This window comes from Haliotis rufescens, unplaced genomic scaffold (genome assembly GCF_023055435.1).
Source record: "Haliotis rufescens isolate VD_foot unplaced genomic scaffold, xgHalRufe1.0.p SCAF_42, whole genome shotgun sequence".
NCBI classification, from domain to species: Eukaryota; Metazoa; Mollusca; class Gastropoda; order Lepetellida; family Haliotidae; genus Haliotis; species Haliotis rufescens.
Window position 1 is genome coordinate 3,085,833 of NW_025964135.1, and position 25,552 is coordinate 3,111,384.

The 25,552-nt window shown below is 42.8% G+C and overlaps 1 protein-coding gene across 2 annotated transcripts in view; it reads right to left on the reverse strand.

Annotated features, from left to right (window-relative positions):
* Positions 1–7,417: 7,417 nt before the first annotated feature.
* Positions 7,418–25,552, reverse strand: part of LOC124148194 (endoglucanase 4-like) — a 29,238-nt gene continuing 11,103 nt past the window's right edge. For both annotated transcript variants that reach the window (XM_046519172.2, XM_046519173.2), the window contains 10 exons: positions 24,444–24,648; positions 23,271–23,441; positions 21,307–21,491; positions 19,730–19,889; positions 18,586–18,697; positions 17,684–17,834; positions 16,347–16,494; positions 13,102–13,270; positions 11,494–11,684; positions 7,418–7,510 (listed from right to left, as the gene is read on the reverse strand). In XM_046519172.2, the coding sequence (XP_046375128.2) occupies positions 7,449–7,510; positions 11,494–11,684; positions 13,102–13,270; positions 16,347–16,494; positions 17,684–17,834; positions 18,586–18,697; positions 19,730–19,889; positions 21,307–21,491; positions 23,271–23,441; positions 24,444–24,648 (1,554 nt within the window). In that variant the 3' untranslated portion in view covers positions 7,418–7,448. The remainder of the gene's footprint in view (positions 7,511–11,493; positions 11,685–13,101; positions 13,271–16,346; positions 16,495–17,683; positions 17,835–18,585; positions 18,698–19,729; positions 19,890–21,306; positions 21,492–23,270; positions 23,442–24,443; positions 24,649–25,552) is intronic.

Below are 25,552 nucleotides of genomic sequence, written 5' to 3' on the forward strand. Positions count from 1 at the left end.
AGATCAATGGAATACCATCAAACATTTAAGAACAAGCAGCCATGCAGAAAGAAATGCTATGTTTACCCGTCCCGAGGGATATTGGGTCTAAAGGTTTCCAATTTCATTTACTCTATATTTCAGGCGAAGCCACGTGCGATGTTGCACAAGTTGAAATCTATTGAATATACTGTTTATCCTATGACTGAAGGCTTTTTGCGGTTAATAGTTAATTTATATATCGCCTGATACCTGATACCTGCATAGAAGATACAGGGAATCGATTCTGTGGTCTGCAGTGTGGCTATTATCATTCACGTGGAGTTTGTCTCCCTCAACAAACATGTAAAATAATTAAACCAATCTCCAGTGCTAATTTGTGATTGATAACATTTGTGATTACACATGGGGTTTATTTATTTACAAAATAATTTGCTTTTTAGAATGTTCTGGTATGTCGACCTGTTTTAATCTGCAGGAGCAACTTTTAGATCTCATGTGCGATTTATAATCATTACGTCATTTATAAGGGACTAATTTATCTGATTTCTTACCTGATCTAAACCTTGTGAAGAGTTGTTCGTGCAACTGCTTACGAAAGTGTCACTGCGCCGTACTCTTTCCCTTAAACGCCCATTAAGACGTTTTACTCTTTTTGAGTATGAATGCGGCATCCAGTAAAATGCAGGACACGTTAAAAAGAAGTATCGATGTCTGTGTCATGGTTTATGCTATTTTAGACAAAATCAGTTAAAATCACCGTTTCGAGGATCAGACTATGCATGTAATTTTGCACGAAACCCTTCTCGTCCATTTCAAACTTCAAGGTGTAGCTATCAATGACACATTCATTGATTCGGACGCTTGCATATGTTTTACTATGATTATTTTGATTTCCTAGTCGCCGTTATACGTTTGAATTATAAATCCATGAACGATTGTAAAATATCCGTGAAAACAAGGTATTATATAGACACACGTAAATAAATAACAACATTACATTTGCGGGTTTATTCAGATCTTACATCTATGCTGAGCCACCGGATGTCTGTTCTGGGTGAAGTTTTCTAAAGACGAGAGACTTGAGACCTGAAATATAAACAAAGCCCCAGTCACAAGTAGATCCCCAAACATAGTTTGATTACATATATTCATACAGTTATCACACATTCCACAAATATGACACTTGCATTCACAACCTTTGATTTCATAGCTCTATTTATGCATTTATTTATACTTTCAAGTCTTTGAAAGGCATTTAGAAGTGATGCACATAAGGAAGAGGTTGTATGGATGTCAACACAACGTTTCGGAGTATATGCTTACTCCTTCCCCTGATATGCTTACTCCTTCGCCTGAAGGCGAATACCAAAAACCGACCTAAATTAATAAATCAAATACTTAAAAGCTCCAACGACCTAACTAAGGCAGGCAAACAAATAACCTTCTTGTGGATACCCGCCCACGTAGGAATATACGGTAATGAAAACGCCGATAAAGCAGCTAAACTATCCCTCAAAATCCCAGAAATAAGCTTAAACTTACCCATCTCAAAATCAGAAATTAAAAGTGTAAACAAGCAAAAAATCACCAAAAAATGGCATAACCTATATCTTAACTCAAATAGCCAAATCAAAAAAGTGCTCAGCAAACCACTAACCAAACCAAAAATTCTCCATCCATCCAAAAAAATCGACAGAGTAATCACTAAACTCCAAACAGGACACACCAACCTAAATAACCACCTAAAAAAATTAAAAAAACACACTACAGGTAACTGCCCACACTGCAAACAACCAGAAACCCCAGAACACGCACTCATCCACTGCACACACTACCTAACACATCGAACCGCATTACAAACCACCCTCAATCTAAACAAGGCTCTAACTCTAGAAGCAATACTAAACCCACAAAATAAACTAGAAAACTTCAAGGCCCTAGGCGTATTCTTAATCAAAACGGAACTAATAAAACGCATCTAAAAACACAATAACTCACCAAATCAAAATCACATAAACAAACAAACATCCACCATACCCAGCTCCCTTAGTTCTCCTCCCCAATCCCATCGGCATCTATTCCAAATCTCAAAATTCCCAAATTCTATATAAGCAACCCCTAAAACCCCCCTCTTGGGTTGCACAGACCACCTTCGCCCCTTTCGGAAACACATTAAATGGCCTGGCCGGGCCCGTGTGCGAAATACGCATCAGTCGGAAAGCGCACGTTAAATCTCCAAAGTAAGTAAGTAAGTAAGTTCATTCACTGCAAAATGGCAAATGCACAGGTGGATTTTCAGTCCATTCCCAACAGTCGTGGTGCCAGAAGCCTTGTATATCAAGGTTATAAGTAGCGTGTGAAGAGGACCAGAGGTACCAGCATCCACTGGAAGTGTTGCTTATCAACATGCCCAGCTACATGTACCATCAACACATCGAACGACTACATCACCACAGTCAACAACATCCACAACCACGACGCAAACCATACCAAAATTGCTGTTGATAAGTTTATCGCCTCAGTGAAGAACATGGTTAAGAAGGACAGCAGATCCATTCCTTCAATTTACCTCTCAGATTTAAATGGTATGCATGAGTTGAGCTTACCTCTTATTATAATGTCCATAATTTTATTTACTTAATATTTCAAAGATATCAAACATTTGTAATGTGTATTTGTGTCTTAAGTATTGTCTTAATTAACTTAATCTGGGTTTTGTCTGATTTTAGAACTGCGGAGAGATGAAGCAGATGTGATAGCAGAAGCGCCAACCTTCTACAGCGTCCAATCCAGTCTCTACCGTGCCAGGGCCAAGGAATTTCCGCCTCTACCACGTCAACGCTCGGAGATCGACCTTCCAGACATCTATACCAAGACCTCCGGTGGCGACAACTTCCTACTCCATTCCGACGACAATATGCTGATTTTCTCAACTAGATCCAACTTAGAGCACCTTGCAGCAGCTGATACCACTTTCAATATTTGTCCGAAATTGTATTCCCAACTGTACACTTTCCATGCTTTTGTAGGTCAGAAAATGTACCCCCTGGTCTATGCGCTATTGTCTGATAAGAAACAATCTACATCTATAACATTATTTATTATTGTAAAGCAGAAGTGTCATGTTAATCTGCAACCCAACTATATGATGACCGACTTTGAAGTTGCTGCCTAAAATGCTGCTGTGAATGTGTTCCAATGCCAACTTAAAGGTTGTCTTTTCCACTATAGACAAGCCATCTGGAGAAATGTCCAACGGTTTGGTCTACAAACCAGATTCTCTTCAGACCAGTTTAACATGTGTAGTTATCTACTAATGTGCAATAAAATGTTGAGATGAGCCCTGGTGACTCTCATTGTTCTACCAATCACCACACATGACTGCATCACCTATTCCAAACAATAGGTGGTGGTAAAGTGAGGAGACCCCCCTTTTTCAATCTCTCACACTCAGCGTCAAACCATTTATTAACAACAACATCTGATTTTACATTACGGGCTTGTCGTTTCATATCGGCACAAGCCAAACATATATAGCTTCTACGATATATTCTACGCTGCTATCAATATTGGTAAACGCTATTTCGACAGATTTATTGAGAAATTTTTGGACACTATCTGTTAAAAAGTTTTGTCTAAAGAGCTCCACTTTGTCGTAATCCCATACAAACCTAAACGACCTATAACATTTACTTTCATCGGATAATTGTCGGCACGCGTGAGGTGAGCGTAATTTCAGTGTGAGCGGAAGATGTGTCGATTCAGTATGTGACGGTGTCGTAAAATCATTCGTGTACTCGAAAAGCGATGATGAGGCAATAACATAATCAATTACACTTGCGCCATTTGCACATATAAACGTATAATCTCCCACTTGGGAATCTGTGCCACATCGTCCGTTCATAATATGAACATGTAACACTGAACAAAGATCTAACAGACATTTACCGAAATTATTCACAATTTTGTCAGCTGAGAATCGCTGGACGTTAAAATAATCAAGAAGGAAATCCCAAAAGGAGTGATTTTGACTTTCAGTGCGGTCAATTATGTCGTCCTCAACAAAATCGGGTTTGGTGCCTGTACGAGCATTAAAATCTCCACCACACAAAATAAACACATTCGGGAGATTAGATAGGATGTCTATAAGTCCAATATCTTGGAATATTGTTATTCCATTTTTGCAATACAAGCCAAGTTTGTTATACCAGGTTGACCCTTCTGGATGGACATACAAACATGAATATAATAAATCAGAATCGAGACTAAAAAGTGTTTTGTCAAATAATATAAAAACAGAGTTTTCTGTTATTTTGTACCATTTTACAAATTTGGAGAACTGTCTTTTTATCAATAATAGGTCCCACTCAAATGTCTTCCACTCTTTGATATTTTATCAGCATCCTTAGTAATAACTTTATGATCTGGGAAAGCATATTGTAGGTCAAAACTGTTAGTCCATGTTTCAGTTATTCCAACTACGTCGAACGACTTTATGTAGTTCAAGAAGTCAGTTTCTGTTAATTTTTCTGAAATACCGGAAATATTCCAAAATATAAAATTCACAAACAAGTCCTCAGATTTATCACAAGTGTCTGTTTTTATGGCATCATGAAGAGTCATATAATATCGGGTGCTGTCTCTAACATGACCCTGGCCCCATTCCTATCGGGTATGTCCCCTGTAGGACGGGCGGGAGTTGGGTCTGGTCAGTCGTGGTGATCCAGTTGTAGTTCGTCGTTGATGTTCCACACCAGTGTCAACGTTCCTGTGTGGGTCGCGAGGTGTTCTATTGTGCCCTATCTGTATGTTCTCCTCCTTAGCCACCTCTACAATTTTATTTCCTTTATAATAATACCTGATATTTGGATTCTCGGCTCTGAGTCTAAGCAATTCCTGTCTCTGTGTGTTGGTCAGGTCGTTGGCTATACCAACTCCTTTCTCTCTGAGGACTTCCCTCATTTTCACAGACTGCCATTGGTCCTCCCAGTTACACATTTGAGCAATAATTGGCCTTGTCTTATTGGGATTCTTAGTAGAGATACGATGTGCCTTTCAATGTCTCTTGCAGCTAGTGGTTGTAGACTTTTATGTAGTCTGGCACTATTTAGGACTTCGAGTACCTTGTCTTTGCTTTCAGTGTATTTTTCGTCTTGTTTCTCCGGAATACCGTATAAAATAATGTTGTTTCGCCTGCTTCTCCTTTCCTGGTCTTCTAATCGAGCTTCTAGGTCCCGATAGTAACTTTTTACTTCCTCTGCCCTTACACCTAGTGCATCAATGTCAATTCTCATTATCTCTTGTACAGCTTTAGTTGAGTTTACCTCTGACCTCAACTCGCTGATATCGGCCTTCATGGATTTTATGTTCTCTTTAATAGATCTGATGTCTTTGGAAAGTTTATCCTCCGTATTCTTAATCTGGTCGATGATCGCTGTTTTTAATTCATTTAGTTCTTCACTCGTTGGCCCTGGGTTTAGTTCTACGTCTCCTGATGTATGTATCATTGATGGTATGAACGTATTACCAGGGAGAGTATCTACATTGCATATGTCCTGTTTTCGGTATGTAAACAATGTACCCGTCGCCAGTGTCGTTGAAAAAGTATGTAAACTCTCACTCTGTAAGCCATGCAAACACAATGTAGGAGGGATCAGCGTAGGCGATATGTCTTGTATCCATGTTGCTGTAGCAGATCCTAAACCTACCACACTTAGTAATACAGTCCCGCACAACAGAAGTCTGTAGGCAACCGCCATACGTGGCGTCCAGTCCGACATGGGGTTGTAGGGTTGAATGTTTCCTACCCGTTATAGCCCTTTTGGAGGCTGGAATCTTCCAATTTTTGCTCGCCAAATCTCGATTGGAACTCCCATGGTGTTGTTTTGTCGGGTTTGTTGGCTTTTCTCACCTTAGAATGATCAATTTTTCACCTTTCTCGGAGCTTTTGTTGACAGTGCTCTGCTACTCAGGGGAGATAATTTCGTTCGTGTCATAATACACGCCGAGTCAAGGGCTCTCGCGAGATTAATACACCTGACTGATTGTTAGTTTTGTCATTAATTGGTACACATTGGAAATATCTCTTCTCAACTAACATACTTCCCTATATGTCTCTGTTTCGCGATTCTTTTGGCGGTGAGTATATGTCCCCCTCTCCGACCCTTGTCTTGCTAGATATACTTTGGAGAGTTCCGATACTGGCTACTTGTAACCATAGCAACAGAAATAATTGTATATCCATGCCACAGCGGGGACTGGCATGTAGTTCCGGTTGTGGAAGCAGGCATGGCATCTTCGGACTGACGTGGCCCTGATAATGGTCCGATGACGATATCGCTTCGCACTGGAGCCTTGCACAATGGGCATTTTTAAGCGTTTTATTTAATTACCTCAATGAAGAAACGTATCATTGGAATTCCTTTCAAACGAGACACGGTAATTTTAAGAGTATAACTGTAGATCAATCGAATACCATCAAACATTTAAGAACAAGCAGCGATGCAGAAAGAAATGCTATGTTTACCCGTCCCGAGGGATATTGGGTCTAAAGGTTTCCAATTTCATTTACTCTATTTTTCGGGCGAAGCCACGTGCGATGTTGCACAAGTTGAAATCTATTGAATATACTGTTTATCCTATGACAGAAGGCTTTTTGCGGTTAATAGTTAATTTATATATCGCCTGATACCTGATACCTGCATAGAAGATACAGGGAATCGATTCTGTGGTCTGCAGTGTGGCTATTATCATTCACGTGGAGTTTGTCTCCCTCAACAAACATGTAAAATAATTAAACCAATCTCCAGTGCTAATTTGTGATTGATAACATTTGTGATTACACATGGGGTTTATTTATTTACAAAATAATTTGCTTTTTAGAATGTTCTGGAATGTCGACCTGTTTTAATCTGCAGGAGCAACTTTTAGATCTCATGTGCGATTTATAATCATTACGTCATTTATAAGGGACTAATTTATCTGATTTCTTACCTGATCTAAACCTTGTGAAGAGTTGTTCGTGCATCTGTTTACGAAAGTGTCACTGAGCCGTACTCTTTCCCTTAAACGCCCATTAAGACGTTTTACTCTTTTTGAGTATGAATGCGGCATCCAGTAAAATGCAGGACACGTTAAAAAGAAGTATCGATGTCTGTGTCATGGTTTATGCTATTTTAGACAAAATCAGTTAAAATCACCGTTTCGAGGATCAGACTATGCATGTAATTTTGCACGAAACCCTTCTCGTCCATTTCAAACTTCAAGGTGTAGCTATCAATGACACATTCATTGATTCGGACGCTTGCATATGTTTTACTATGATTATTTTGATTTCCTAGTCGCCGTTATACGTTTGAATTATAAATCCATGAACGATTGTAAAATATCCTTGAAAACAAGGTATTATATAGACACACGTAAATAAATAACAACATTACATTTGCGGGTTTATTCAGATCTTACATCTATGCTGAGCCACCGGATGTCTGTTCTGGGTGAAGTTTTCTAAAGACGAGAGACTTGAGACCTGAAATATAAACAAAGCCCCAGTCACAAGTAGATCCCCAAACATAGTTTGATTACATATATTCATACAGTTATCACACATTCCACAAATATGACACTTGCATTCACAACCTTTGATTTCATAGCTCTATTTATGCATTTATTTATACTTTCAAGTCTTTGAAAGGCATTTAGAAGTGATGCACATAAGGAAGAGGTTGTATGGATGTCAACACAACGTTTCGGAGTGTATGCTTACTCCTTCGCCTGATATGCTTACTCCTCCGCCTGATATGCTTACTCCTTCCCCTGATATGCTTACTCCTTCCCCTGATAAGCTTACTCCTTCGCCTGATATGCTTACTCCTTCCCCTGATATGCTTACTTCTTCACCTGATATGCTTACTCCATCACCTGATATGTTTACTGCTTCACCTGATATGCTTACTCCTTCACCTGATATGCTTACTCCTTCCCGTGATATGCTTACTCCTTCCCCTGATATGCTTACTCCTTCCCCTGATATGATTACTCCTTCCCCTGATATGCTTACTCCTTCACCTGATATGATTACTCCTTCACCTGATATGCTTACTCCTTCGCCTGATATGCTTACTCCTTCCCCTGATATGCCTACTCCTTCCCCTGATATGCTTACTCCTTCCCCTGATATGCTTACTCCTTCGCCTGATATGCTTACTCCTTCCCCTGATATGCTTACTCCTTCCCCTGATATGCTTACTCCTTCGCCTGATATGCTTACTCCTTCGCCTGATATGTTTACTCCTTCCCCTGATATGTTTACTCCTTCCCCTGATATGTTTACTCCTTCCCCTGATATGTTTACTCCTTCCCCTGATATGTTTACTCCTTCGCCTGATATGTTTACTCCTTCCCCTGATATGTTTACTCCTTCGCCTGATATGTTTACTCCTTCGCCTGATATGTTTACTCCTTCCCCTGATATGTTTACTCCTTCCCCTGATATGTTTACTCCTTCGCCTGATATGTTTACTCCTTCACCTGATATGTTTACTCCTTCACCTGATATGCTTACTGCTTCACCTCTTATGGTTACTCCTTCACCTGATATGTTTACTCCTTCACCTGATATGCTTACTGCTTCACCTGATATGGTTACTCCTTCACCTGATATGTTTACTCCTTCACCTGATATGTTTAATCCTTCCCCTGATATGTTTACTCCTTCCCCTGATATGCTTACTCCTTCGCCTGATATACTTACTGCTTCACCTGATATGCTTACTCCTTCGCCTGATATACTTACTGCTTCACCTGATATACTTACTGCTTCACCTGATATGCTTACTCCTTCCCCTGATATGCTTACTCTTTCACCTGATATGTTTACTCCTTCCCCTGATATGTTTACTGCTTCGCCTGATATGTTTACTGCTTCACCTGATATGCTTACTCCTTCACCTGATATGTTTACTCCTTCACCTGATATGCTTACTCCTTCGCCTGATATGTTTACTGCTTCACCTGATATGTTTACTCCTTCGCCTGATATGTTTACTCCTTCACCTGATATGTTTACTGCTTCGCCTGATATGTTTACTGCTTCGCCTGATATACTTACTCCTTCACCTGATATGTTTACTCCTTCGCCTGATATGTTTACTCCTTCACCTGATATGTTTACTGCTTCGCCTGATATGTTTACTGCTTCGCCTGATATACTTACTCCTTCACCTGATATGCTTACTCCTTCGCCTGATATGTTTACTCCTTCACCTGATGTTTACTCCTTCACCTGATATGTTTACTCCTTCACCTGATATGTTTACTCCTTCACCTGATATGCTTACTCCTTCGCCTGATATGTTTACTCCTTCGCCTGATATGTTTACTCCTTCACCTGATGTTTACTCCTTCACCTGATATGTTTACTCCTTCACCTGATATGTTTACTCCTTCACCTGATATGTTTACTCCTTCACCTGATATGTTTACTCCTTCACCTGATATGTTTACTCCTTCCCCTGATATGTTTACTGCTTCGCCTGATATGCTTACTCCTTCACCTGATATGCTTACTTCTTCACCTGATATGTTTACTCCTTCACCTGATATGCTTACTCCTTCACCTGATATGTTTACTCCTTCGCCTGATATGCTCACTCCTTCGCCTGATATGTTTACTCCTTCCCCTGATATGTTTACTCCTTCCCCTGATATGGTTACTTCTTCCCCTGATATGTTTACTCCTTCCCCTGATATGTTTACTCCTTCCCCTGATATGTTTACTCCTTCCCCTGATATGCTTACTCCTTCACCTGATATGCTTACTCCTTCGCCTGATATGTTTACTGCTTCACCTGATATGTTTACTCCTTCGCCTGATATGTTTACTCCTTCACCTGATATGTTTACTGCTTCGCCTGATATGTTTACTCCTTCACCTGATATGTTTACTCCTTCACCTGATATGTTTACTCCTTCACCTGATATGCTTTCTCCTTCACCTGATATGTTTACTCCTTCCCCTGATATGTTTACTCCTTCCCCTGATATGTTTACTCCTGATATGTTTACTCCTTCCCCTGATATGTTTACTCCTTCCCCTGATATGTTTACTCCTTCCCCTGATATGTTTACTCCTTCCCCTGATATGTTTACTCCTTCCCCTGATATGTTTACTCCTTCACCTGATATGCTTTCTCCTTCACCTGATATGTTTACTCCTTCCCCTGATATGTTTACTCCTTCCCCTGATATGTTTACTCCTGATATGTTTACTCCTTCCCCTGATATGTTTACTCCTTCCCCTGATATGTTTACTCCTTCGCCTGATATGTTTACTCCTTCCCCTGATATGTTTACTGCTTCGCCTGATATGCTTTCTCCTTCACCTGATATGCTTACTCCTTCACCTGATGAAGCATATACTCCGAAGCGTTGTGTTCCGAAAAGTTGACATCCATAAATTCTCTTCCTTATTAATACTTTGGTCTTAGTTATTAAATATGCATTATCACGAGTATTCGCAGTTCATTTACCCTCTGTGTGAGAAGTGTGTACATAGTGCGAACTATAGTGAGCTCTTAGTAGTGCAGACCGCTTTAGTACACGTCCCCTGGAACTTCGTTATGCATCTGTCACTGTTGGCACCGGCATTCCTAACCTAATGTCCGAAACCGTATAACGCCCCCGAGTGGTGCACGTGAGATGAACGCATGTAAACTTATTAGGTTGTTCCGTTGTCACGTTGAAAAGATTGTGCGAAACGACTCTTTGGACAACAAAGCATGGGTAAGGGAATAATCTAATTTTAAAAAAAATATGTGAGATTAAAAAAATATAACCCACCCACCCACCCTCCCCATCCCCCACCCCCCTCCCCCCCAAAAAAACACAACTACCCTTAAACAACAAAACAAATTATCTCCAAAAATAAAAACACCTCCCCCAAAACAACAAGAAACAACAACAAACATAAGAAATATAACAAACATAACAGCAAAAGAAATTAATACAAAAATGAATCGTAAATATTCTGATATCCTTAAACTAATGCTTCACTTATGCGCTTCTGATATAGCAAAGACCTACAAGTGTGACAATGCGGCAAACCTTAGAGTTAATGAAATTAACTGGGTTTTTTTCATTTAGCACATTTTCATACCTTCAAATGAATTAAATGGTATAAAATGTAACGATTTGAGCTGTTATTCGTTGACTTGAATTTTAAATCCTCTGAATCATTAAAACTTTAACATAGATTTTGCAAAAAATTATCTAACCTACTTTTACCTTTTTGAATTTATTTCATGTCGCACATTGTCCTGATATAAACCATATAAGCATGTGTCCCCTTCGTTATAGCACACAGACAACGAACGTCGTTACAAAAAGAGGTTGTTCTGGCATAAACTAATGTTGTCTCTAGCATTAGCATGTGATTAAATGAAAACTGATGTTTTAAGGTGAAGAGCAGTACACGCTTGTCTTCATCTTTCCTAAAGCATCTGTGTCACGCACCTGCAACGGCTGCTTGGAAGCCGGCGTTGTAGTCACAGGCCACCTCGTTGTTGACGTAGTTGGAGCGGTCGTCCTTATAGCCGTCACTGTCGTCAGGCCCTCCTACCAGAGCTCCGAACAGCGTATGGACATTTTGTTTATGGCTGGACATCACGAACGGACCACAGGGAGCCGGTGCCCACGGACAGGAGCTGTGTGGAGTTAATATATTTGGATACAGACCGACGTTTGTGTTACAATGATGTGTGTAGGTTATATAAAAAACGCCATCAAGAGAGTGTATATATTAGTATACAAAGGCATTTCGTTAATCCAGACAACAATTAATCCAGAGCATTGCTCTGAAAAGGGTCCATCCGGATGAACGGGCCTCACTGTACAGTTAAACAAATGCTGCTGTCAGAATTGATATCCAAATATGTTTTACATACATGCCGAGGAGTCAAAAACGAACACCATATTCCATAGGTTTCGACGAAACAGAAGTAACGACAGGACGTTTTTGTTTCAGATATTTCAGCTGTATGACGGAGGAATGTAAATAATCGACAATTCAGTGTTTAATATCATGAGGATCGACCCATGCAATTGGGAAACGATGATATGCACGAACCTAGATATCATGAGCATCGATTGGGATGTGATGACATGCATCAACCAAGTCAGCGAGCCTGACCACCCGATCCAGTTAGTCGCCTTCTACAACAAGCATAGTCGCCTTTTAGGCAAGCATGGGTTGCTGAAGACCTATTCTACCCCGGATCTTCACGGGTCGACAAGAAGTAACATGACAAAGATTCCTCACACTGACAAGTTCACCATAGAAGATGTTTACATAATAGCTTTTTGTAAATTGTGCTTTCTGGGGAGACGATGTTAATAGAGCGGAGAAATGCATTTTGGGACACTTCAGGGGGACGGACAGAGTACAAAGGTCAAACCGGTCTGTTACAAGGCTGTGGAGGTTCATCATAATATATTATATTATTCGTATGTATGCTGGAAGGGGGTAGTTTTCTTATACCTACTTTGAACAATGTTGCAAGTATCATCAATGACAAAATATAAGTATTATTTGTTTTGCACTGAGATATCAGACCGTTATTTTCGCCTCATTGTCAATAACGGTTGCAGTTAAGCACATGTGATGAATCTTCAACGCTTATACGTGGATTTGGCACAGAAAGATATTACTTACCATGAAAAGCAAATGGATTTTATGTTTCTATTTTATGCAAAATACTCATATTGTTCAAAACATACTTTACACAAGGCAGGAAACATAATTTGATAACTCTTTGATCTTAAACAGAAATACGTGTATGTACCCGTGAAGAGACGACTAGATACTTCTCCAAATGAACCCGCGAAGAGCCGGGATAGAATAACTCTTCAGCAACCCATGCTTGTCGTTAAAGGCGACTATGTTTGTCGTAAGAGGCGACTAACGGGATCGGGTGGTCAGGCACGCTTACTTAGTTGATGCATGTCATCGTGTCCCAATTGCGTGGATCGATGCTCATGATGCTAATCACTGAATTTTCTGGTCCAGGCTCGATTATTTACAGACCGCCGTCTAGCTGGAATATTAAACAAGAACAAACGAACCTAGATCTGTGATGAGGACTGTGCGGGAAATCAGTGTCTCCATATCCGATGAGGTAACTGAAGCCAGTGTCCCCGAGAGCGTAATGGATCTGGGACACAGCCCACTTCCGGTACTCATCGGGATAAAGTCCCTCGTCGGCAGCCATCAAAGCAACAAGGGCCATATTTGCTGCAAAAATAATGCAATTATTTACATATCAGTGGCGTCAAACAAAACCGTCGTCACACACAATCGCTTGAGTCTCTTAATTCTCCTGTGGCAGTTGGGACCGTACTTTAAGTCGCTCCGTACTTCTCTACTGCGTTGCGATTGAGTAGTTTACAGTCAGAATACACGTGTGCTTAAGGAAGACGTTAGTCATATTCTGCTTGTCGACCCGTGAAGATACGGGGTGGAATAGATCTTCAGCAACCCATGCTTGTCGTAAAAGGCGACTATGCTTGTCGAAAGAGGTGACCAACGAAATCGGGTGGTCAGGCTCGCTAACTTGGATGCATGACATCGTGCCACAATTGCGCAGATCGGTGCTCAGGATGTCCATCACTGGATTGTCTGGTTCATACTCGACTATTTCCAGTGCCGCCATACAATGGCCGGAATATTGCTGGGCGCGGCGTTAAACAACACGGTTGTTGGTTGTTACATGCCTGTTTTACATTTGCACAGTTGACATATAAGTGTGGACATAAACTTGCCGAATGCATGTTTATACATAATACTAATATTTATCGTGTGATATTTGCATATTCGATAATATTTGATTTCACTAAAACGCCCTTTTGAATTTCAAAGTTAAACATTTCTCTGCCCCAGTGTACAAGTACAAGTTACTTATCTCATTCCCCTTTGTGTATGGGTGTTTGTTTTGCTCTGTACTGCGAGAGAAAAATAAACTGAATCAACCCATACGCAGTTATGTCATCACGCATATCTCCTTTCCTATTAGAAATAATAATATATTAATCATGAAACAATCAACACAGGATTTTTCACAAGTGGATTGTAAACGTATCATCCCACTCCTAACTCTGCGTTCAGCTAAGTTCAAGCAAACATACCCTCTGTACGTTCATGGCAAACCCATTTACATAACACACTGACCAGAACGGCGAGGCCCTGGACTAACAGATATATGAGAATAACGATTTTCCCCAAAGGGCATCAATTTACATGTACAAATGTCACACAATTGTAGTGGAAAGGTTTTGTCTTTTGAAGACACATTTTATGGGGCAGAATGAAAGGTCAAAATGAGTCGTTAAGCAATCTGTACAATACTCCTCACCGCTAGGATGATCCCATGAAACCTGACAGTATTTACTTGACAACCATGATACTTGACAGTATTTACTTGACAACCATGATACTTGACAGTATTTACTTGACAGTATACACTGTTTAGGACATTGATTTCTGATACAGAGATTTGGTTTGTTTGTCTGTTTGTTGTTTAACGGCGCACTCAGCACAATTCCAGCTACATGATGGCGGTCTGTCAATAATAGAGTCTGGACCAGACAATCCAGTGAGTGATATCATGAGCATCAATCCACGCAGTTGGGATCGATGACATGCATCAGCCAAGTCAGCGAGCCTGACCACCCGATCCCGTTAGTCGCCTCTTATGACAAGCATAGTCGCCTTTTACGATAAGCATTGGTTGCTGAAGACCTGTTCTTCCCCGGATCTTCACGGGTCACTTGTACAGATAGAGGGAAGTAGTCCTTCAATATTTACATTCATAAGTAGGCCACACACTGTCAAATTAGTATGCTTATTCTAAGTAGGTATATAATTGTAGCGATTTGATTCCATTGATCCATGCGTTATTGCACACAGGAACTGCATCTTGATGGACGCCAAACACTAAAAACGTTTAAGCTGTGTTTATATACGTGACTTGTACAGAATATGTTAGAAATTGTCCACATGTTTCTTAATTTTATATTAATTTATTTTGGTTTTCATAATCTGTCTATGGGAGTATAAACATTGCTCTGTCTATCTATATCGAGTTAACAAATACCATACCGTTAATGCTTTCAAGATATTTTACTCGGTGGATTATCCTCTTTATGCTGTGATGGATGCATCTAGCGCACGTATATGACTACAGCACACCTAGAAGTGTTACATGTTAATGTTAAGGAGACGTGTCCACTTAAACATAGAGCAGAAAGCGACACCGACACCATATCGATCACATGCCTTGGGCTTTGAATACTTGGGAATTGTTTGTGGTTTTGTTTAACGCCGGGGGCGGTCGGGTAGCCTAGTGGTTAGAGCGGTCGCTCGTCACGCCGAAGACCCGGGTTTGATTCCCGACATGGGTACAATGTGTGAAGCCCACTCACTCACTCACTGTTTAACGCCGCACTTTCCAGTTTTCCATCTATAGCGATCTGTAAATAATCATGTCTGGATCAGACAATCCCGTTTTTGACATCATCAGCATCGACCTACGCAATTTGGAAAGATGACATTCGTCAGTGACCCTGACCCCCATCCATTGAGTCACCTGTTACGACAGGAATATTGATGGGGACCTACATCTTTAAACGAAAACCCGCAGGATTTGGATAAGCTGGGACATTGAATTGCTGACAGATGATCGACCAACCGCTATACTTCCAATGAACCTCAAGACTTTGACGGCATTGAAGTAAATCGGGTCCTGATCACGTCAACCGATAGTGGTGAACGTAACACGCTAAGTACATTCGGATGATAGTTAACTATTTACTCGCCATGTGTTATTCTCCTTTCTGACAAGTCTTTACAGAACCTCGATCTACCAAAGTAACACAAGATAATATCAAAGTTCACCTTCAGGTGTAGAAGTCATAACATTTAGGGACCAATGACGATTCGGGGAAGAATAGGTCTTCAGCAACCCATTCTTGTGGTAAAAGGCGACAAGGCTTGTCGTAAGAGGCGACTAACGGGATCGGGTGGTCCGGCTCGCTGACTTGGTTGATGCATGTCATCGTATCCCATTTGATCGATGCTTATGTCTGGTCAAGATGCGATTATTTACAGACCGCCGTCATATGGCTGGAATATTGCTGACTGCAACGTTAAACAACAAACAAACACAACATTTAGGAAAGCTTAATTATTAGTTCTAAAAGCTCAAAGCTGTCCTTTACAAATGCATGACCTCATGGCTCGCTGCAGTGGACAACGATTTCACTCAAGGTGTTAAACCACTCGAAAATGTCTCCAACTAATCTACGTGACTCACAGACGTATCGGAGTGAGCCCCACTGTAGGCGCCAGGCCAAGCCCTTGGGTGTGTACTTGATGACCTGCCCGGGGAACCAGTAGTGCTGGAAGGTGTCCTCGATGTCCTGCTTGTATTTGTCGTCTCCAAGCAACTTGTAGAACAGAAACTGAAAACATCCAATGTTAAAAGAGGAACTTGCTGAACATGACACATCCCATGCTGTTCATGAGCTTTCACACTACCTTACTCACTTGTACTTACGTTTATAATGAAAATTGTGCTCTCGCGATAGAGCAGAACATGATTACCCTTTTCACTTATTTTTAGTGACACTTTCCTATGATTATCATCACCTTTTACCGTTTACGTCCTAGGGGATCTATCCATGGGTGATTGTCTGGCTTTGACGTTTACAAAGACAAGAATACGTAACATACTAGAATGCACTCATTATCATCCCTACATAACATTCATCTGAAGTGTCTTCGATTTAAATCACCCTGTCGAGAAGCTAACCCCTTCCATGCATATCCAAGAAGATCCGGGGTAGAATAGGTCTTCAGCAACCCATGCTTGCCGTAAAATGCGACTATGCTTGTCGTAAAAGGCGACTAACGGGATAGGGTGGTCAGGCTCGCTGACTTGGTTGATGCATGTCATCGTATCCCACTTGCGTGTGGATCGATGCTCATGATGTCAATCACTGGATTGTCTGGTCTAGACTCGATTATTTAGAGCCCGCCGTCATATAGCTGGTTTATCGCTGAGTGCGGCGTTAAACAACAAACCAAACCAAACCATCCATGCAACGTGAACAATAACAGACTGTGAAGTCACTGAACTTTACGTCAAAAAGGAAAGGTATATTTTTATAATAGCGTCTAAGATTAGACTCTTGCTACGTCTGCTGTGTACAAGTTCGGAGATGCTTAAAGATACGTAAAGAGAAACGTTTAAGAAACATGTTCGTTTTTCAACACAGTATATTCCAAAATGGGTCTAGATTACTCATCCAAAAACGCTGTCAGTTTTTCATTTGTGTTTCGTGTGAATGGATGAACCTGTCTACTCTAACCTGTGTTGATATGACCAATAGATGTAAACATATCAACACAGGTTAGAGTGGTCAGTCTCGCTGACTTGGTTGATGCATGTCATCGATCCCAATTGCGTGGATCGGTGTTCATGATATCAATTACTGGATTGTCTGGTCCAGGCTTGATTATTTACAGAACACCGCCATATAGCTGGAATATTGCTGATTGCGGTTTAACCAACTAACCAACTTCTCTGAATGTTTCCGTGGTTCGCGTTTCTTTTGGCGGTGAGTATATATGTGTTGCCGGAAGTTGCACCTGATTGGCTGCTTGTTTGTCGTCCCATGACATGCCCCAGCATGCACCGTTCTGGTAGAACTGCTGCGCGTCAGTGAGATACTGGCTGTTGTTGGTGGCCATGTACATCCACAGTCCGGCCCACGCAAGCTCGTCCGTCGTGTTGGTGGACCTGACACACGATCACAACATGCTAGCTCCACGTAATAATGAGCCAAGGAATAGTTCACTGGAATGAAACATCCCCTTCACAAGGTTGTAAACCTTAACGTTTATAAATGTAGATACATTTTATGTAAATGTGGATTTAGGCTTGTACCGTCATATTTAACATAATTTGCTTTTTTTGTAAAACAGGATTTGGAAAAGTTCGCTGGAATGCAAGCTTATGGTATCACAGGTATACTCACGGGTAGATGTCTGAGGTCGCCGACCACCCCCACCTCACCCCACCACCCCCACCTCACCCCACTCCTGTAATCAGGGAAAAGTCAAGGGTATACTCATTGTAGAAACCTCATTGTAGAAACCTCAGGTCGCCCCTACCCCCTAACATATTTCATCCCTAAAATATAATGTGTCCACTGTAGAGTTACAATCCGAGATTCAAGTTGTGATCAGTTGCCAAATGTATGCGTGATATATCATGAGATCAACTATTTACAACTAAATTCAAATGGAGCATATTCTCATTAGTAAACAACTATCCTCAGACATTTTTGTACTAAAAAGTAACAGGAATAAAAAGGATTACCTGTAACCGTCAACTGGGCTGAAGTAGATTGGCCATTGGCAGTGAACGTATATGTTCCAGAGTCGGATACTTGAGAATTGGTGAAGAACATGTAATGGGTATTTCCAGGGTATCCCCCCCCCCCCCTTATCCAATCCCTGTATTCAGGAAATACTCAGGGTATACTTACGGGTAGAAGCTTGAGGCCGCCCCTACACTGGAGCTGTACTTCCCCTTGTGTTTCATGGCGAAGTTGTACAGATCCGTGGCATGACTCAGCAACTTCTGGGAGTAGGCGGGGTCTGCGGAGAGAATGGCAGGCTTCAGACCATACAGAAAACTCAAAGGGGACACTCACTTTGTTTCGTTATAACCGTAGGTCTTTAAAAACATATATGCAACATATATACAGGAAATGATCGGGACCAAAATATAAGTTCGTCATATCCGTCATGATCAGTTTGTTATAAGCGGATATTGTGTGTTTATTGTTTGGAACTGCACTCCGACAATATTCCAGCTAGATGACGGCGGTCTGTAAATAATCGAGACTGGACCAGACAATCCAGTGATTGACATCATGAGGATCGATCTATACAATTGGTATTCGGTAACATGCATCAACCAGGGGCGTTCGGGTAGCCTAGTCGTTAAAGCGATTGCTCGTCACGCCGAAGACCCGGGTTCGAATCCCGACATGGGTACAATGTGTGAAGTCAATTTCTGGTGTCCCCCGCCGTGATATTGCTGGAATATTGCTAAAAGCAGCGTCAAACCAAACTCACTCACTTGTCGTTTGCAACTGCACTCCCGCAATATTCCAGCTATATGACGGCGGTCTGTAAATAATCGAGACTGGACCAGACAATCCAGTGATTGACATCGTGAGGATCGATCTACACGATTGGTATTCGGTAACATGCATCAACCAGGTCAGCGAGCCTGGCCACCCGATACCGTCAGTCGCCTCTTACGACAAGCATAGTGGCCATTTACGACAAGCATGGGTTGCTGAAGACCTATTCTACCCCGGATCTTCACGGGGAGACAAGCATGGGTTGCTGAAGACCTATTCTAACCCGGATCTTCACGTGTCGGTTTCAGACCAATCACTTCATCAACCCATTTGTACTAAGGCAGAAACGAAACAGGTGTATTCGTTCTCTTGTTAGGTGTTGTCTGTGTCGATTAGCGAGGACCCATACAGACATTAGGGGAACTGAATTAAGATTTAATTACTGAAAACAGTCCTCCAGTCTGCGCATCAACCTGAAATCCTCCCGTGTTGGCTGATGCCACATGGTGTCATTGCAGTGGGCATTCTTCAAACTGACCTTTAGTCTCGAAGGCGATGGATCCAGCGGCCATTGCGGCAGCGGTTTCCCCAGCTACGTCACTTCCGGGTTTGCTGGCATCGATCTTGTAGGATGGTCTGGCCATGGTCATGTCTTCTGGCCTTCCCCAGAAGTTATGGTCGGTGTTGCCATCGCCTACCTGAAGACAAGGGAGAAAAGAGTGAGTGATTTGATTTATGCCGCATCAGCACCTTACGAACCCATGACTATGTTTTTCACATGTATTCACATGTGTACCATGCAGACATATCGTTATAGGTTTATTTTAGGTTTTTATACCACACTCCAGGTCTTAGACTCATGTTGAAACGCCAGGGTGAGTGAGTAAGTTGGGTTTAACGCCGCTTTTAACATTATTCCAGTTATATCACGGCGTGTCAGATTAATGTGGGAGGAAAGCCCGAAGTGATGCAGGTTTCAGACGTTTACCACTTCGGTGAAACCCACGAGCACGGGTATGGTGCTGACCAACCTATACATAATCGGGGCGAACCGGGATTCGAACACAATTATAGGTTTCTGGCGTGTCCAAGGGACGCAACTCTGCAGAGCGAATCGCGGCGCCTTAGACGACTGTGCCACCCGTGCCCAATGACGTCACACTGGTCTGCAAAGCATTGTGATGCAATTTCATTGCAGCGATATCCACATATGGAATGGTAAACAGCTCCCGTGTAAAACCTATTTTATGAAACTCCTTAATAGTTGTGGTATATGACGAGCGAAGGCCACAACTATTCACTAATTTCATAAAATGCATTAACACGGGAGCGAGTTTAGTATTATATTTATTACTTCCCATTTATAACGTTTTTAGAATTATACTGTTGAGTGTGAATAGGCTGACACCTACATGATCCACGGCAATATCCAATTGAGTTTAACAGAATAATACTTCAAACACGTCAAAAGTTGAAACGTATGAATTTAATACCATACAACGGTCCACCTTTAGAATTCAGACGTGTGTTCCACAAAATTATCGAAGCGCTAAGGTTATCGCAACTCACACACTTTAACTTACACTAACGACTGTCGTTGCTCTACAGTTCAATCTCCTCGCGGAACGGGGCCTTGCACCTCAAAGTTTACAATCACGTCACAATAATATGTGGTATTTTGTTGCAAGATCCATTGGCGAAACAATGCCATGTGACGTCAGTCTAGCAACAAGATTACTGGGCCACGTTCCACAAAGCGATAAGACGATCGTAACTCCCATACCTTAACATAGACTTACGACTGTCGTAGCGCAACGATAGCTTTGTGGAACGAGTCCCAGGGGTCATCGAGTGTGCATAAGCTCCTCTCAGTGATCTATCATCTCCACACGCAATGTAGTTGAATAAGCCAAGGGATGTTGAGAGCTTTCAATATGTGTTCGTGAAACGTGTTCTGAGAGTACATAAGCACGCCTTTTGGTAATACACAATGTGTAACACAGCTGTATGTCCGTCGTCATACAGCTTGAATATTGCTGAGTGCGGCGTTAAACAACAAACAAACAAACAAACAAACAAAACAAACTTAAAACATAACCAGCTCAAGCCTCCTACCTGCACATACAGCTCGTCCTTGCCTGTGTGGCACTTAAGGAGGTAGTCCAGGGGCCACTTGATGCAGTCGTACATATTGTCCAGCTGGCCGGACGCCTCGTATGCATCTCGCCAGTGTATCAGACTCCAGGTCAGGATGGTCGTGCTGTACGCCATGGGGAAGTTGAACTTCACGTGGTCACCAGCTGCCAACGACATGCAACATTTAAAGGGAGAGCCCTCGGGGACAAATGTGATAGGACTGTCTTTATCTAATTTGATTATCCAAGACTTTTTTCTCAGAAGCTATCGTTTTTGACAGTTATAACTGTTTATAATAACTTTGAAAACATTTCCAGATTCCACCGGATGTTAATGACTTCCACAGGAAAGCTGATGCTTTGTTTCCATATCGTATGAGGGTGGAGCCGGTTTAGATAAAGGGGGAGGGGGGGGGGGGGGGGGGGATTTAGGGGGGGGGGGGGGGGGGGGGTGTCTTAAAATATGATACTGTTCTATATTTTCAAAAATGTAAGTTGAACATTATTTGAACATTACTTAGGTAGTATAGGGGGGGGCAAATGGAAAATGTTACATGCACGAGGGTCTTTGAAGGATCCGTGGGGTAGCCTATTGATTAAAGCGTTCGCTCGTCACGCCGACAGCCCGGGTTAGATTGATTCCCCACATGGGTACAATGTGTGAAGCCCACTTTCCGGTGTCCCCCGCCGTGATATTGCTGGAATATTGCTAACAAAGGCGTAATACTATATTCGCACTCTCGCTCAAAACTTTGAAACAATCGTAAGACGAATCTTATTGCCCCAAACCACCTCTAAAATGAATTATCAGTCCCTTATGTAAATGGTCTCTGAGGAATGCATATTCAACGACTGAGGTCGCTTGATACGAGAGGGTCTTTGCCCTGATACATAATTGAACGCATAAAGTAGAACCCAGTTGTTTCTTGTTGTTGCAAGGGGCGGTCGGGTAGCCTAGTGGTTAAAGCGTTCGCTCGTCACGCCGAAGACCCGGGTTCGATTCCCGACATGGGTACAATGTGTGAAGCCCATTTCTGGTGTCCCCCGCCGTGATATTGCTAGAATATTGCTAAAAGCGGCGTAAAACCATACTCACATAATCACTCACTCTTGTTGTTGCAGTTCGACACCTCACCGTCAGACGGCGGTAGTGTTTCGTCATGATACAGCCCCACTGATGTTGTACTCGCCACCACCCTTCAGACATACCTCACTTCACCCTAGGGTGCTGTCTCCAAGGAGACAGCCTCTAACTCAGTCCCTCCATCCCCCTTCTTACAGACCAACTCACTGGCACACTGGAAGTGATGTCTCTCCATGGCCCCTTGTTACCCAGGACTGGGTCTCGTATCACCCTTCTCCCTTTACTGAACAATCCCATTCTTCGTTATACCATCCTCCAGCCTAGACCCTTTGTCACAAGGACAGCGTCTACCTCGCCCATTCATCTCCACCCCCTCTGCAAGTCCCAGTCACACAACCCTCCGGTGAGAAGTTCCCACTTGGCCTCTTTATCATCCAGACTGAAGTCTCCCCTTAATCTCACCCCATCGCCACCAAACCCTAACCCCACTGTAAGTCCAACTCCCATCCATCCTCCAGTGAGATCTTCTCCCTTAGCCCCCTTGTCACCAGGATGACGTCTCCCCTCATCCCCACTCCTCACTAACTTCAAACCCATCCCTACCCCATTGTACAGTCCAACTCACCGTCATACCATCCCCCAGTGAGATCTTATCCCTTAGTCCCCTTGTCACCCAAGATGAAGTCTCCTCTCACCCCACTGCCAACCCATCCCTACCCCGACTGAACAGTCCAACTCACCGTCATACCATCCTCCAGTGAGGTCCTCCCCGTTAGCCCCCTTGACATCCATGGTGAAGTCACCTCTCACCTCACCCCAATGCCAACCCATCCCTACCCCCATTGTACAGTCCAACTCACCGTCATACCATCCTCCGGTGAGATCCTCCCCGTTAGCCCCCTTGTCCCCGAGGGCGGAGTCCCCTCTCCAGGGGATCCTGTTGGACGCTGGGAGTTTCCCGGATCTCTGAGCCTCGTAGAACAGGATGGACTTGTACAAGACGTCGTCGTAGTTATATTTGGTGCCGTCGGCTGCAGTAACAGGGAAAGGACAATCCAGTGATCATGGGCACCGATCCACGCAATTGGGATATGATGACATGCATCAACCAAGTTACCGAGCCTGACCACCCGACTATCGTAAAGTCGATCCCCGGCCGCGTGAGACGTAAAAAGATGGTTCTTGTCTGGCGCTCGGCATTAAGGGTTTTTAAACAAGGACTAGTCGGCTCGGAGTCAGTATACTGTGTCCGAGTGGGGAATTCATGTTAAAAAGGGGCATGATATCTCAGTAGGCTAGCACTTTAAATCGGCATCAGTCCGTACTAGTATAAGCCCAAACACACACACGCGCGCACACGCACGCACGCACACACATGCACGTCGCTATTTGAGTGCAATAAAACGCATTTCACCTCTCCTATCCCAATAATTACTAATATATTTGCTTGCACTGGTACGTTTCACTGTAATTGCCAATTAATTGAGAACACATGGGACACGTATGGGCCCTGGTGCTCCACCTATTGTTTGGGACGGGTTGCAAACGGATTGCACACACTTAACGGTCGGGTTCCATGCAAATCCCCAGGGTGTATACGGTGTTGCGTCACGCCTAGCCCATGCGTGTAGTGTGTAGATTGTTTGTTTGTTGTTTAACGCCGCACTCAGCAATATTACAGCTATGTGACGGCGGTCTGTAAATAATCAAGTATGGACCACACAAGCCAGTGATTGATGTCATCCACGCAATTGGGATACGATGACATGCATCAACCACGTCAGCGAGCCTGACCTCCCGATCCCGTTGCCTTTTACGACAAGCATTGGTTGCTGAAACGTATTCTGACCCGGATCTTCACGACAAGCACAATCAACTCTTACGACAAGCATGGGTTACTGAAGACCGATTCTAACCCGGATGTTCATGGGGCGTAAGGTGTATGACTTTCTCGGCAGTCATGGTGTTTATCAACTAAACCACGGGGGTGGTCTCCAGGTAACGCGATGGTGCTGCCTAGACTAAGCACTCACTGTTCCTTCTCTTGGCGACGCCGTTCTTGTCGACCCCCATGTTGAAGAACGTGGCCGAGCCGGTGACCTTGTCCGAGCCCTGATGGTTCCCGAAGAAGCGGAGTTTGAGCGTTGTCCCCTTGTCGTAGAACTCGCTGTCCATCATATTGATGAGGACCCACGTCTTCCCGTCAGCTGACTGTTTGAAGACTCGAGCATGTTGGAGCTGGAGCAGAGAGGTGAGGTGAAATGGGGTGAGGTGAGGTGAGGTGAGGTGAGGTGAGGTGAGGTGAGGTGAGGTGAGGTGAGGTGAGGTGAGGTGAAATGGGGTTTAACGTCGCGTCCTAGATTACTGCATTTGTATAGCGACGTGCATGCACGTGTGGTTGGGTGGGTCCCGACTAATGCCGCTTTTATAATGCTAGCCCACGGAGATACCATGCCGCAGTTTAACATGAATACCCTTTCAGACACAGTACACTGACGCCGAGCCGACCAGACCTTGTTTTAGCCCCTAAATGTCGAGCGCCAGACATGGTAACAACAAGTACTATATTTTAACGTATTTTGGTATGACTAGGCCAGGGATGTAATAACTAGATAGAACCAGTCCTTGTTGGAGCCCTTAAATGTCGAGCGAAAGGCAGGGTAACAACAAGTATCTTGTAACGTCTTGGAGCAAAGATTGACAGTCAGAACAACGGGAAGTTTCGATCAATATACTATAGAATATATCGACAAATGCATTGGATATTAATAACAAATGAATCCTGCTTTTTATTGTGCTCTGGGTTGCCTTGTGGGTTAGGTGTTCGCCCGTCATTCAAAAGCCGGTTCGACTCAAATGCACATTTTGTTTTGTTCTGGAGAGATATTACACCGTTTTCAGCACTCTTGCCAATGACCATACAATCGACGTACAGATGTAGGATGGCAAAACATTTAGATCGCTGGATATCAAGTTAGTCTTTCTGACGTGCGGCACCAAGAAGGGTTTTAGTGGTTGTATCCATAAAGGGAATCAAACACTGTCCCGTAATTGATGAGCGAACACTCTCACCACTAGGCTACACAACCGTCCAGCAGATATTTCGAGATTGGAGAATGTTTGTTGTATTCCCGCTAGCCTT